The sequence below is a fragment of the Elephantulus edwardii genome, unplaced genomic scaffold (assembly GCF_000299155.1).
Source record: "Elephantulus edwardii isolate Elephantulus edwardi_28Jun2011 unplaced genomic scaffold, EleEdw1.0 scaffold00084, whole genome shotgun sequence".
NCBI lineage: Eukaryota > Metazoa > Chordata > Mammalia > Macroscelidea > Macroscelididae > Elephantulus > Elephantulus edwardii.
The window spans coordinates 12,523,254-12,537,177 of NW_006399834.1; the positions used below are offsets into that span (position 1 = coordinate 12,523,254).

Sequence of the window (13,924 nt, forward strand, 5' to 3'; positions counted from 1 at the left end):
GTCATTCCATCATGAATGTAGTTAAAACATGGAGAGGCACAAGGAGAGAGAAATGGGGATCATAATTCACCAGGTGCTTATCAAGTAAGAAAATGCTTATTGGCTATCCTTTATTTGCCATTCATAAGGAGTCCTGGCCACATAATGGTAGCATGGTAGGACTGAAAACGAAAAGCTTGGCACTTCAAATCCAACCACTGTTCCTTGGGAGAAAGATGGGCGGTCTCCTGCTATGAAGATTCATACCCCCAGAAACCCCGTGAGGAACTGCTACGGTCAAACACAACAGCAGTGAGTTTGGTTTAGGTTTCTTATTAATCACTGACAGTTAATAAATAAGGAAAGCCAAAATGGGTAATTTATTCTCTTGACAGTACTTGGTTTGTTTCTTACTATTTTGAAATGAGGTCTGATTTCACATATACAGTTTAAGTCTTTGCCACCCAAAATGTGGTCCATGGGCTAGAAATTTTGGCAACATTTAGTAGAATCACAGATTGTACCCTAAAAATAAAACAGCAACAATAACAAAAAATCCCCCAAATAAAACTCATTGCTGTGAAGTTAGAAACAACTCATACCTGGCCTTCCACTGAGTTTCCAAGGCTGTAAATCACATGCAAGAAAATTGCCCATGAACTTGATTTTTTTTAGATTAACAATGCAGCTCTCTACAAAGTAGGCCACAAGAGTCTACTGTAGAAGTGCTGAGTTTAGTGTCTACATGTCAATAGGATCCAAAACTGTTCTTTATATACTTTCAAGTTTGAGAAGTAACAACTTTTTACTGGATATTTTGGTTGTATCAACTATATGTGCCCATCACTGGCATTCAGTAAATATTTGTTAATCATTTCCACATGTTAGCCAATGATATTTCTTGCCCTAGGGTGTGTATGGTCCTAATGAAGGATCTTAACAATCATGGACAATTAATTAAAATTAAATAGTCTTCCTCATCACCAGACACTCCTTAAATTTTTTTTGACATATCTATTAAAATTAAGTTGTACGTTATTAAAAGGGGATGTTCATTTCTTTGGAAAGCAGTCATTTAATAGTTAGCAGGCGACAGGAACAAGGTAGTAATAAGGTCCTCACTTGATCAATCCAGGTTCACCCCTGAGGCTGCGGCTTCATTAGTACTGACAGGGTGTTGTTCAGTTGTAGTTTGACAAGACTCAAGGATTTTTCTTTTTTTAGGAGGTGATTTTTGGAGGGGAAGGACAAAGTCATACTTTTCCATTCTGCACTTTCATTTTCTGATCACAGTATTGTAGACAAATCTGTGCTTTACTTATTCACCAGGCTTTCAATAGAGAATCACATTAATCCTTTTAAGCTCCTTATTCTAATGATTTATTTTGTTGAAAACCATAGTGAGCCTCCTTTGAATTTTAATGATTGCTGGCTATTCAAGGATTCATTGTTTTGACTTCCTGTCCTTACCTTTGTTTCCTACATGTCTGTGGGGAACACCTGTCTAATACTGGATCTGCCTCTGGTTCTTGTTAGCTTACCAGAGTCACTCAAGCCTAACTCGAGGTGTTAAACTGAAATGCTAGCTACTCATTTATGACAATAAGTGTAGGATATATGTTTTCAGAGATAGACTATTGACAACAGAAAGACAGATGACGGCATCATTTCTCAGTGAAAATAGTATGATAGCACATTGTGAGCACTGAGGGGAAATGGGTTAAACACAGTATACATAGTCATAAATCTATGAAGTTGCAATGTTTATGGGAAAGCCAATAGGCAAGAGAGCACTTCACAGCAGACTGCCAGAGGAGCAAACAAGTCTGTCTTGGAGGAAGTGCAACCAAGGTGCTCCTTCGAGACCAGGATGGTGAAACTCACATACTTTGTTTGGGCATGCTGTTAGGAGAGGCCAGTCCTTGGAAAAAAAGACATCATGGTGGGGAGAGTGGGAGAGTCAGAGAAAGAGGAAAATCCTCAGTAAGATGAATTGATACTGTGACTGTAACAAAAGGCTTTAGCATATCAGGGAAGGTTAGGATGGTGCAGAGTAGGCTCAGATCTGTTGTTCATAGAATTTCTATGAATCTCAGCCAACACAACATTCACATTTTGAAGTTCCTAAGGAGTGCATTGGTTGAGATGCTAAATTGTTAACTGAAATGTCTGAGCCCCCCAACTTCTCCTTGGGAGAATCATGTAGCAGTATGCATCTATGATAATTTACAACTTTGGAAATTCTGAGCAGTTCTGCTCTGATTATCAGAGTCACTGGAAGTTGAGATCAATGTTATGGTAATGAGTTTGAGTTTTTAAATTTTTCCCTCCCACTCAAAATTCTGGCTTATGTAACCTTCCACAGGTTACTGAACCTCCATTTTTTTAGTCTTTTAAGTATGACCATGACCTCTTTTTTTTTTTAAGGACACAGTGGTTATTATTTTGTTAATGATCTATGGCTTCTCAGATTTAAGAAATGAAAATTACCATGATTTATCTAAAATATTAATACCGGAACCACACTTCATATTTTTATAATCCAAGCAGTGACTGTGTGTTTGACCCAAGTTGTCTTTTGCCCACTGTGTAACTTCACAAAAAATCTTTCCCTTCCCTCTCTACAGGTATTACCTAGGCACATCATGAATTTTGAAGGATCTATTCTTTTAATATGAGATTTTTTAACACCTCCACTGTATTTATGCATAATACCTTTTGTGCCTTATCTACAGGCTTCTGGACTTTGATTCAGAATATCAGGAGCTCTGGGATTGGCTGATTGACATGGAGTCCCTTGTGATGGACAGTCATGACCTGATGATGTCAGAGGAGCAGCAGCAGCATCTTTACAAGGTTAGCGCTACCCTTCCCGCCTTTACCTTGCTGGAGAAGATCTGATTAGCCTGACAAGTCTCTCTCTCTCAGGATATCTTTGTGTTCATTGTACGTATCACGGTGTCTATTAGAATTCCCTTCCCTGTCCCCAAACTCATTTCCATCCCATGTGTGCTGACAGGCTGCACCAACATCATAATTGCAAGAAAGTTCCCTTTATCACATTCTATTTGGTGTAATTCTTTGGAAGGACAAAGATTTATCTTCAAGATGAATAACAGCAAATAAAACTGCACTAATAAATAGACTAAAACAAAACAAAGGCTAAATGGACTGGTAACATTAAACAAAATGCATTTTGATTGGAGCACTCAGTGGATTTTATCCACTTCTCAGATCTTCCCTTAGAAAAAAAAGAAATGTGCTTTCTATTTGGCTTGCTGCTACCAGGCTACAGTACTCATCCAATTTAATGTTTATTAGTGATACATAAAGCAGACATTGTCATATTAAGTCAATACATTTGCGTGTGATTTAAGAAAACTGGCTTGGACCTCACATATTGATTGCAGGCAATCCATCTAATAAATATCTATATTGTTTTCCGTGTCTGCTAATTCACCCTTAGCCTAGTGTGTTTTACCAATTCCACTTAACAAATAGTCTTAGAAGTTCCTGCAAAACAGCCATGTGATTTTGACTGAAAAATGACTGCAAGCTTCACAGTGCTTGAAAAACCTGTCGGGGGAGGGAAGAGGGACTTTCCACTGAAATATCAGAGTGCAGTAAATCTTCCTCATTTAGGCAATTTTTATTGGAGTAATTCTGACAGTTGTCATCCTTGAATTGCTTTGAGCATATGGCATATTTCAAAGAGCAGATTGTGAATCATAAAAAATAAAATTAATAACTAACCACAGAATCAGCAACAGTATAATGACAAGAAACAACTACCCTCTAGCTTTTTAAAATTTCTTACAGAATAAGAAGTACATTCAAGGTCAAATAAAAGTTGTTTCACTTTTCTACAATTTGATTCTTTGAGGTTAAGTTTTCTTCCATATACTATCCTAGCTTTTACCTCTTCTAACCTGAGATATGTGTACTATTCAAAGGTCTGATTGGCTTTAATTAATGTCCCCTGGGAACTATCTTAGTTAAGAAAAGATGTAAATTCTTCAGGGACTCAGCAAATAAGGGAACATTTCACTCTGTAGAAAATTCGTTCCAACATTAATCGAGTCTGTTGAATATTAGCTGTTTTCAGTATGGATAGCTGTGCACATTAATAACAAAGCTATCTATTCTATCCTCTAGCATAACACAGAGTAATAATCTCATCCTAAAGGAACTAAAGTTTGAAGACTTCTGTTTTAGAATAAACTCAACCATTATATTTAGAAAAAAATGAAAGAAATTTATCTTAATTTAATGATGAAACAACATTTGTTTAATTATTATAACTTAGGCCTTTAAATTTTACTCAAAGAAGTAATATAAAAACAAAAGATTACTTAGTCATAAGACAATCTTAGACTTCACTGAGCTCGTAATGTCAAATAACATATTTTTTTTTCTTAATTCATTTCATATTTTCACCATAAGCTGCTTTTTTCCTTAAAAACAATGCTATTCTTTGTCAAACTCACATCCGCATAATTTACATCACAATTAATAGGAAATCATGAAACAACAGCGAAAAATGCAGTCTTCTTTTTTCTCATAGTTTCCAAGTAAGTGCTCTGCCTGAGAACTCCCCTTCTGGCAGATTGCAGACCATTCATTGTTCCGCCCACGGAGTACTTCTGGGTTAAAGTATTTTTCCACACACTTTCCTTGAGAAGGTCCTTGTTTATGGCTTATGTCAAGTCATCGTCCCTCTGGTTTTAGGTGCTCACCGTAGCTCAATCCATTTGTTCAACATTTTCAACATCTCCTCCTTTCCATCTAATAAATCTTTATTTTTCTAAGGAATTCTGTTGAATAGATACTTGGGGTAGGGAAAAATTAAAACCTAGAGATCATAAAGACCTCTGGAAATGTTAAACTACTTTCAGTACTGTTGGAGGTTACCTTCATCCTCCTGACCCCAGAAAAGACCACGAAAAAAGGTTTAATCAGCATTTGTCATGATTAGGACCAACAATATTTAAGACCAAATAATGTTTTGCTAACTTGTGGGACTATCTCCTCCATTGTAATTCATGTTCCTCAATCATCTCAACAATTCAAGAGGATCCAGCCTATTGCAAATTCCTCACTGTGTGGTGGGATGCAGTGCTTGTCTGTCAAGTTTCCCTCTAGCCTAGTATAAGCTTCCTTAATGGTCAATTATAATACCTAAGGAAGAACCTCTTTTTTCCTTTTTTCTTGGTACTAATAGTGCATTTTTCAGTCTGCCCAATCAATCGCATTTTATTCTATCTGCTAAATATATTTCCTTGGCAAATTTACATTGTTGTTGTTGGTTTTGTTGTTATATACCATCGAGTCAGAACCAACCCGTAGCTGACTCTATGAACCTTGTTCCATAAGGTTTGCATCACAGCTTCTTGCCACAAGGCCAGCAATGCCCATTATATTTACTAATTTTCCCACCTGTATTTACAACCTCCTTGAGTCAAAGCCCTAACTCTTTATTCTCAGACATTGTGCAAACTGAGCTCCTATGGACAGCCAAAGGTCAAGAGTCAGTGCAAAAAGAGGAAGACTTTCAATGAAATGGATTGTCACAGTTACTGTAACAAGATGTTCAAGCAAGGCAGATATCAGGCAGACTTCCCCTCTGTTGTTAAAAAGGTTGCTATGAGTTGGAATCCATTCCACAGCACCTAACAACAACAGAACTGGTGGTGTAGTATGTAAGCTGTTATGCTGCTAACCCACAGGTCCCACCTTTCTTGCAGTTAAATCCACAGGAGAAAATAAGCAAACTCTTTCCATGTGATCTATAGTCTTGGAAACCCAATAGAGATCCAAATATGAGTCAATTCTGACTTGATGACAATGAATTGTTGTTATTCTTTACTTTTAATTAGGGCCACTGTTTTCATTCTTTTAAAAATTTTCATAACACTAAGAAAAATATCTTGCATTCATATTCTTTACACTGTCAAGGTAAAGTCTTTGCATAGTTAGTATTGAACAAACTGTTGTTGAGTAAAAAGTTGGAGGATGGAAATGAAGATCTCTGATATTATAAAATGAATGAGGGTGAAACCTTTCTTTCTTTTAATTTTTATATTAGTTTGCTTACAAAGTTCATATACATTGTGTTTGTGTTTTACACTTTCATTTACATTGTGTTTCATACAATCATTTCCATTCTTTATGCTTTATAAAATTAATCACCATTGAACTATGCCCACCATTACCCCCTCATTCCAGATCCTCACTGCGCCTTTCTCATTTCCTTTACACCCCTCCCCCCAACCATCAAATAGTGAGCAGGGGGAAATCATATGATCAAAGGGTGAAACTTTTAAGAACTTCAGCCAACTTACGTTAAATTTCAATAAACTGTAGATCATTGTAGTTCATCATTCAACTTTTTTATTGGCACAGATAATACTGCCAGACCTTTATTCACACATTGCTTACCCCTAGATTGCTCATAAAGGAACTCTGGTGACCTAGTGGGTAAGGAGCTATATTGCCAACCCAAAGGCTCACAGTTCTAATCCAGAAGCTAGCTGTTCATGAGAAAAAGATGGGCAATCTCCTCCCATGTGGTTGAACTGCCTCTGAAAGTTTCCTGAAGGATCAACTATGGTGGGTTCTGACTTGGTGGTAAACAACAACATAACAGATTGATTCCAATGCTCATGTGTGGAAATGCTGGGCTAGAGACAATCTAGAAAGACAGCAGTAAGTGACAGTAAGCTTGTTCAGCCTTTTCACATTAGATACTACTTTCCTGACGTTACCTATATATTCTGGTTTCTGCTAGAAAGTTACCTGTTCTTTTCTCCGATATTTAGAACTAGTAGTTAAACACTCCAGACTACACACTCAGGAGATCTCCTACTGGATACTTGTGGGATCTCTTTCACTCATAGCCAAGAGAACCCCCAAGGAATTTGTAAAGGAAGAACAAAATTAACCACAGACAAGACATCAACACCATCTGACATAATGTCCAATTGTCTAGGAGGCAGCTCCGACTCAAGATGACTTTCATGTGTATCAGAATAGAACTGCACTCCATAGGGTTTCCAGAACCTGATATTTCTGAGTTAGATCCCTTGGTCATTACTTTATGTTGATCTGGGTGAGCTTGAACCACTAACCTTCCAATTAAGCAAATGAGCAAATTAAGCCCTGGCACCACTGAGGGACTCTGATATAATTTAGAAACCTTAAAATCACTATGAATTGGAAAATGTGGTCTGGTCTTATGTTTGGATTTTGGTTTATAGATTCATTCTAAGCTGTAGCATCATAAGACTAACTTATTTCTTATTTTAAAAAATTAACCACTCATGATTTTAAATGTACTTTTCTCTTTGTTTTGAGACAGTGAACCATACTGTTGTCTTTTTCTTTCCATTCTCTGTCTTGTTCTAAATCTGAATAAGTACCTCCTGTAGGCATTTTCTAATAAACATTGGCAGTATTGTCAGCCCAGAAATGCAAACAGAGTCCTTCCAGAGCTCCCCACCACCCCATAAAAATTACCTCCAAGGAGATTCACTCCCACTCTCTCACTTACTTTCTCTTCATTCCTCCTACCTTCCTAAGTAGGACAATTTAATTTGTCAAAAGTAACCACCGTGCTTTTGAAAGTTCAGCTCCTATTTGGACTAGAGTTACGAAGCCAGAATTCATAATCACAGGGAGCTGTCACTCTGCTGGTCTGCATGTGCATTAACTATTAATGGAGAAATATTTAAAACCCACTTGCAAAGGAAAAGCTCCATTTTTTCATTTCTGCAGATCAAAGGTGGCATTATTCTTGGGCTCAGGGATGTTCAGTGCACCTCCTCCCGCAGCCCATCCGTTTTATAGACTGAAGTGCTTCAACAGCCACAGGGTTATAGCTCAGTCTGCTGTAGTTGATGTCATACTACCCGCCCCAATGGTCACAGCTGACTTTGTAGTGTTGTGAGTGTAGTGTAGTGTCCCTGCCAGGACTCTTTACCTTTGCTCAAAGTACTGCCAGTTCTCATCTATCTACAGCTCACAGATGACAGAGCCCCCAGCTATCCTGGATAAGTGTGGAGTTCCAGAGTCCAGAGGTTAATTTCATTGGCCAAATTCAGACGTTACAGTCTGATGATCAATGCTACTACCAAACAAGATTTGTTTTCAGATAGTATGAAATTCACTACTCACTGTGGGGAAAGAGATTAAAATTACCATGATAGATTTGTTTGAATTAATAATGGTTTCACCATTCCATGCCTATACCTTGTTGAGTCATATAATTCCTAAAATCTCTTCCAGTTGAACAGTAAAATAAAATTATTACCTACTTCATTTTAAGAGTTGTGCTGCTCACCCAAAGGCCTTGCCCCTCTGGTGGTTTGGATCCTCCGAGGGCTGCTTACGAGGAACATGAGCGATGTCCTACCTCCTCTGCAGGTTAGAGCCTCAGAAACTCAGTGGAGGGTCAGATGAGTTCATTCAAACTCAACAGCAAAGATTCAGCAAGTTTTCATCTGGGATAATGAACTCTGGTGGTGCTTTAGTTAGGGAAAATGGCTGTTAACCAAAAGGTTAGTGGTTTGAACCCACCAGCTATTCTAGAGGAGAAAGAGGAGATGTTCTGCTTTCATAAGATTTACAGGAAACACAAGGAGGAGCTCTGCTCTGTCCTATAGGATTGCTATGGGTCAGAAACGACTATACTTTCAGAGTGGTTGTACTGAAAATTTCACATTTCGTTTTGAGCTTTATTACTCATATGATTCTGGTTTTTATAAGTATGGGAAGGATAATACACATTTAATGTACTCTCCTCCTTTTGACTAAGTGTTACCCACGCATAATCAGTGTATAAGAGGAAAAGGCCCATTCATTTTGCATAATAAGATTCTTACTAAACAGATTATATGTTTGCCTTATTATATAGTCTTGAGATTGTCTACAATAATCTACATTAAAATAATAAAAATATTTTAAAAGTAGAAATACTGGTCAAAACTGAAAAAATACACTAAGTATATATTACTTGTGTGAAAAATACTAATATTGCAAGTACATATGATATAAAATAGTTACTAAACATTATATGAAAATTTTGTTTGGAGTTTCCTGGTGGTAAAAGCAAAGGGGAAATGTGTCCAATCACAAATGTATCATTTTCATGAGAAAAAAAATTAACTCTTTTTAAAGAAATTAAGTTTACTTTGACATTTAGATATGAAAACTTATTTTGGAATTTTTTTATAGCTGCTATAATAGTAAGGTGTAGAAATTTTTAATTAGAATATTTCTTACAAGCAAATTTCCAACCATAAGATTCCTGACAAGTGAATAAATGCTCTTTCTCTAACTCTCCTGCCAGGTAATGTCATATAAAGTTTGAGCACAGTCTCACCAAAAGGTGGCTCCTTTTGATAAAAATTTGGTTGACTGGTATTAATAAGAAAGGAGATCATTATTATACATATTAGAAAAAAGGAAAATATTAGCAAAATTAGAAAAAATATAGTGATTGAAAAGGAAGAAAAGTAGCTAATGAAAATTAGTTAATGCCAAGTTAACCAAATAAAAAAGCAAATTAGAAATATACCAGAAACAGATAGGTGGATGGCTAAATAGATGAGAAAGTGCAAAAAACCAAGTATAAATGAATGATGGAGGGAAAATCCTAAATAAAAAAAATTTATTTAGAAAGGAAAATCAAACAAACAGAAGAAGAGATTAATTTTAAGTGTAGAGGGAAATAAATGCCACTCTCCAAGATTTGGGTTATGTGTTAAAAAAGACAAGTAGTATGACATTTAAAAGAAACACAAGTATAGAATAAGATTAGAAATTTTAGTAGTAAGAAATATAAATGAAGATAAGTGATATTATATTTGACTTGGCTGTTATATAGCTATTGATGCTGAGGTAATGTCATAATTATGAGCTAATAATAGAAAATAATCCAGCTATCCCTATAATCCACAAATTTCAAATGATCACTTTCATTTTGTTCTGGACAATATTCAGCTAAATAATATGAGATATAGCTAAGATTCTTGAACCCCTTAATATTTAATGCTAGTCAAATTCATGGCGCAAGTTAAAGTAGCTAAATTTAAGACAGAAGAAAATGCATTAACATCTTTTTATATCCATTTTAATCTCGCATGTTGTATAGAAGAACATGTCAACAACTAAATTCTGTTAATTAGAGCTCATGCAGAAATTTCAGCACTGAATTTTACATTCCTACCTTGGTGGTTCAAAGTGAAACAAATTACTGGTTATTGAGGTAGTCAAGATAAAAAATGTATCAGATATATCAGAGATAAGAACTTAATAATAATTTTTGCCTCTTTTCCCTTGGATTAGTTATATAGCTTAATTACAAGTTAGATTTAAACTCCATTAAAGTAAGACTATGCTTAAAGTCATCATAATATCTCAAATAACATTATCTAGTCATTTTTAATGTGATCAAAATGGAAACACAAAGACTATCTCCCCTGCTATCTAGAAAGACACTTATTGTTCCAATTTTTTAAAGTTTAGAGAGTTCTTGCATTTTCTGACATGTTAACTTGGGTTTTGATGAATCAGTATTTGTTGTGAATAACTGAGTGTGTATGTGTGTGTGTACAAGAGAGAAAGGACGAAACTCCTGAAATTGTTTGAAAAAAGACAAAGTAGATGGGTGGATGTGCCTTTTGAACAATATACGTTAACACTCTTCATGTTTGAGCCCATAATTCCTAATTAAATCACTTCTTTAAAAACAAAATGAGGGGAAAAGAGACATGCTCGGAGAATAAGTTGCCAAGAAAATAGTTGGCTGTGTGTGGAAGGGCAGGGAGAAGAACCCTGCCAGCAGCCTTTGTCTCTGGCGTGTGAGCTACTGTCCGGAAGGTGTGCTGGCTCGCTCTGGGCTCGCCTCTGCTGCATTGTGCTGCTCCCTTGCTCCCTGGCCTGGCCTGCTCTGGCCCTGAGTGGATCAAACAAGCCGTGGGGAAAGTTCCCCTCATTTGCATCACTTCTAGACAGCCCTGTCGTACTCTTTGCTGACAGGAAATCACTGTCTTTGTCACCTTTTCTCAGGGCCCTACTTTGCCAGAGATGGACCATGTGACCAAGCTTAATCACAACAACAGTGCTGGCTCTGGACTCAATGACATGTTTTCCTTCGCACTTCAATAAATGGGGTAGAGGAGTCAGTAGGAAATGACTACATTAATTTTAGAGTGAAAAGACAATTAACACTTGAAGGACTAATGCTACAACCTATGGAATTATTATTCAAATTAAAGTTAATTTATCAAAAACTTGTGAAAACTATCTTCTGCAATGCAACTGTTTGTGTTTTTTTTTAATCACCTTAAATTCTAAGAGTTGAGTATATACAGAAGAAGAGAGCTTGGAGGCTGGGAGGGTGAGGGATGGAAATCATGGCAGGAATTAGCTGTGTTTGAAAAAGCAGTTTAAATGGGCTAAAACTTCAACATTTGAGACTAAAGGCTGGAGCATGTAAAACGCTTACTTAGATGATATGAATAGGACACTGGCAAACAAAAGCAGCAGTGTGCTCCTAGAAAACTGTGCTTAAAGGAGTTTCCTTGGCAACAGAAATGCAGTTCCAAAAGTAGACAGAACTTTCCTCAGAAAACATACTATTAATAACAACCTTCCGGAACAACTTGGAACAATTTGACGACTTGGCAATAATAATGCCGAGTGTTCTGCAAATTAATCTAACACATAACAGTTATGTTTCTCTTGCCCATAATTCGATTGGACTCTAACCTAGAACTCATTGCTTTTCAATGGCACAAATGTGAAAAATATTTCTAAATGCTGTCACAGAAAAAGAAAACTCAAAGAAATGCTAGTAGCCAACTGTGACCAATGCTTGTGCTCAGCCTTTTGGAACCTACAGGAGATTTTAGTTTAATGAGATGAGTTTATTCCAATTAAAGCACCCACATTTAATATCATATACTGACAAAGATGCTTTCACGGACATGACTTGTTAGAGGGTTAACAGTCTCAGACATGCTGTGATGTGAAGCACATCTTGAGGCCATTGGTTACATAAATGTAACAGCTCACTAAATATGTGCTGAGTGTTATTTTTAAAAGCATCATCATTTCTTGTCAGCCCAGAGAATAAACTAATCTTGGTTCTACTTGGCCAATGGGAATCATTTGAATTCTCCTGAAGGCTATGTGTTTGCCAGCCAAGAAAGGTAGAGTTTTCCCCTCCTCTGACCTTTCTTGAATCCTTGGATCTAAAGGTTAAAAGTAATCAATATCTCATTGTGCTGCTTGGTTTCAGGGTAATAAGTAATAACCATCATGTTAAAATCCAAATGATTACAGATAGCACTTAAATGAGTTGACCTGTTTGGAAGCTTTTATTAATTGCAAGCAGGATAATCATTAGAGTTTGCTAATAAAATTTTGGATTAAATTGCAAAAATTTCAGCCTTTAACTTTTTGAAAAATGACTTTTACTTAATTAGATGTGAATGTGCTATATTCCCTCCTGTGGTAAACTGAGAGCTTTGCCTTCAGCCCTAGATATTTGTATATTTCTTAGCACTTTCTAGAAAATAAATTAAAGGACCATTTAAATTTCTAATAGGAAGGAATGGTTGACTCACTGCAATCTTTGGCCCCAAACTACTCAATACTATGGTATGCTTCAAGTCTTGATGAAAATATTTCTTACCCAGTTTCTAACATTTCCTCTTATTAAAAATTTCTTAGAATAAATATATTTATTCATTTAGGCTATACTAGTTTAAAGCTAAAAAAGGCATATGGTATGTAGTACGAAGACTCAGATGACCATTATATGAATTGAAAGTTAATTTATTTATTAAAACACACACACAGGTCCAGAAAGAGAGAGAGAGAGAGAGAGAGAGAAGGAGGGAAAGAACTTGAATTTAAAGAGGATAAGCAAGCATTATCATTGACAAAGAGGTCTTGATATAAAAAAGATAAATGTTAGGTTTAATGTTCCATGTAATTATATCAGGAATCATTGGTTATCATACCTGTAGCCACAAGAAAAAGTAGGTGTGAGATATATAGATAGATATATAGAGAGATATAGAGATAGATATAGAGACAGATATAGGGACAGATATAGAGATAGAGATAGATGATAGATATAGACATAGACATAGACATAGATATAGATATACACACACACATATATATATACACTATACACACACACATATATATATACTTATATCTAGTTATGTTATATATAATATTTATTATTGATCCCAAGTATTTTCTTTATCTTTCTAATTTTTAGAATTTAATGTAGATGTTTTTTTTTTAAATAGAAAGGAAGACCAAGAATACTGGCTAGATAATATAGAGAATATTTCCATTGTTTCAAAACAAGTCCTGTCTCTTTAGAAAAAGCTGGTAGGAGCTGAAGAGGAAAACTCAAACATAATATTTTCACTCCTAAACTCATTAACCTCTTTTCTTCTTGTACTTATCTTGCTACCATGTCTAATATTATTGTTGTTATTATTTGCATCAAAGTGATTCTGTATATTTCTCTTTGCCCTAGAGACATCCAATCTAATTATGTCCTTTTACTAAATGTCCAATTTGCTTAAAATCCGTTCTAAAGATTTATTTCTTTGGTAGTTGTAAAAAAGCATAAACTCTAGTAGAATTCTACTTTATCCCATCAAGTGTCTTTGAGTTGATTCCCATTCATAAGGATTCCATGTAGCATACTAGAACTGCCCCATTGAGTTTTCTAGGCTGTACTCTTTATGGGGTCAGATTAGTGAATCTTTCTTTTATGAAGCTTCTAAGTAGGTTTGAACCATCAATGCTTTGGATAGCAGCCAAGTACTTAGCCATTGTGTCACCAAAGCACTCTAGGGGAAGAATAAGGAATTAAAATCTGTTTTTTAATATCTAGCTTCAATTAAAAGGTACT

General features: G+C 35.9%; 1 protein-coding gene across 1 annotated transcript in view; it reads left to right on the top strand.

The window, feature by feature from the left end:
- Nucleotides 1-13,924, top strand: part of AKAP6 (A kinase (PRKA) anchor protein 6) — a 524,496-nt gene that overhangs the window by 351,725 nt on the left and 158,847 nt on the right. Inside the window, exon 8 of the mRNA XM_006889980.1 lies at nucleotides 2,715-2,835. Within this exon, the coding sequence (XP_006890042.1) occupies nucleotides 2,715-2,835 (121 nt within the window). The remainder of the gene's footprint in view (nucleotides 1-2,714; nucleotides 2,836-13,924) is intronic.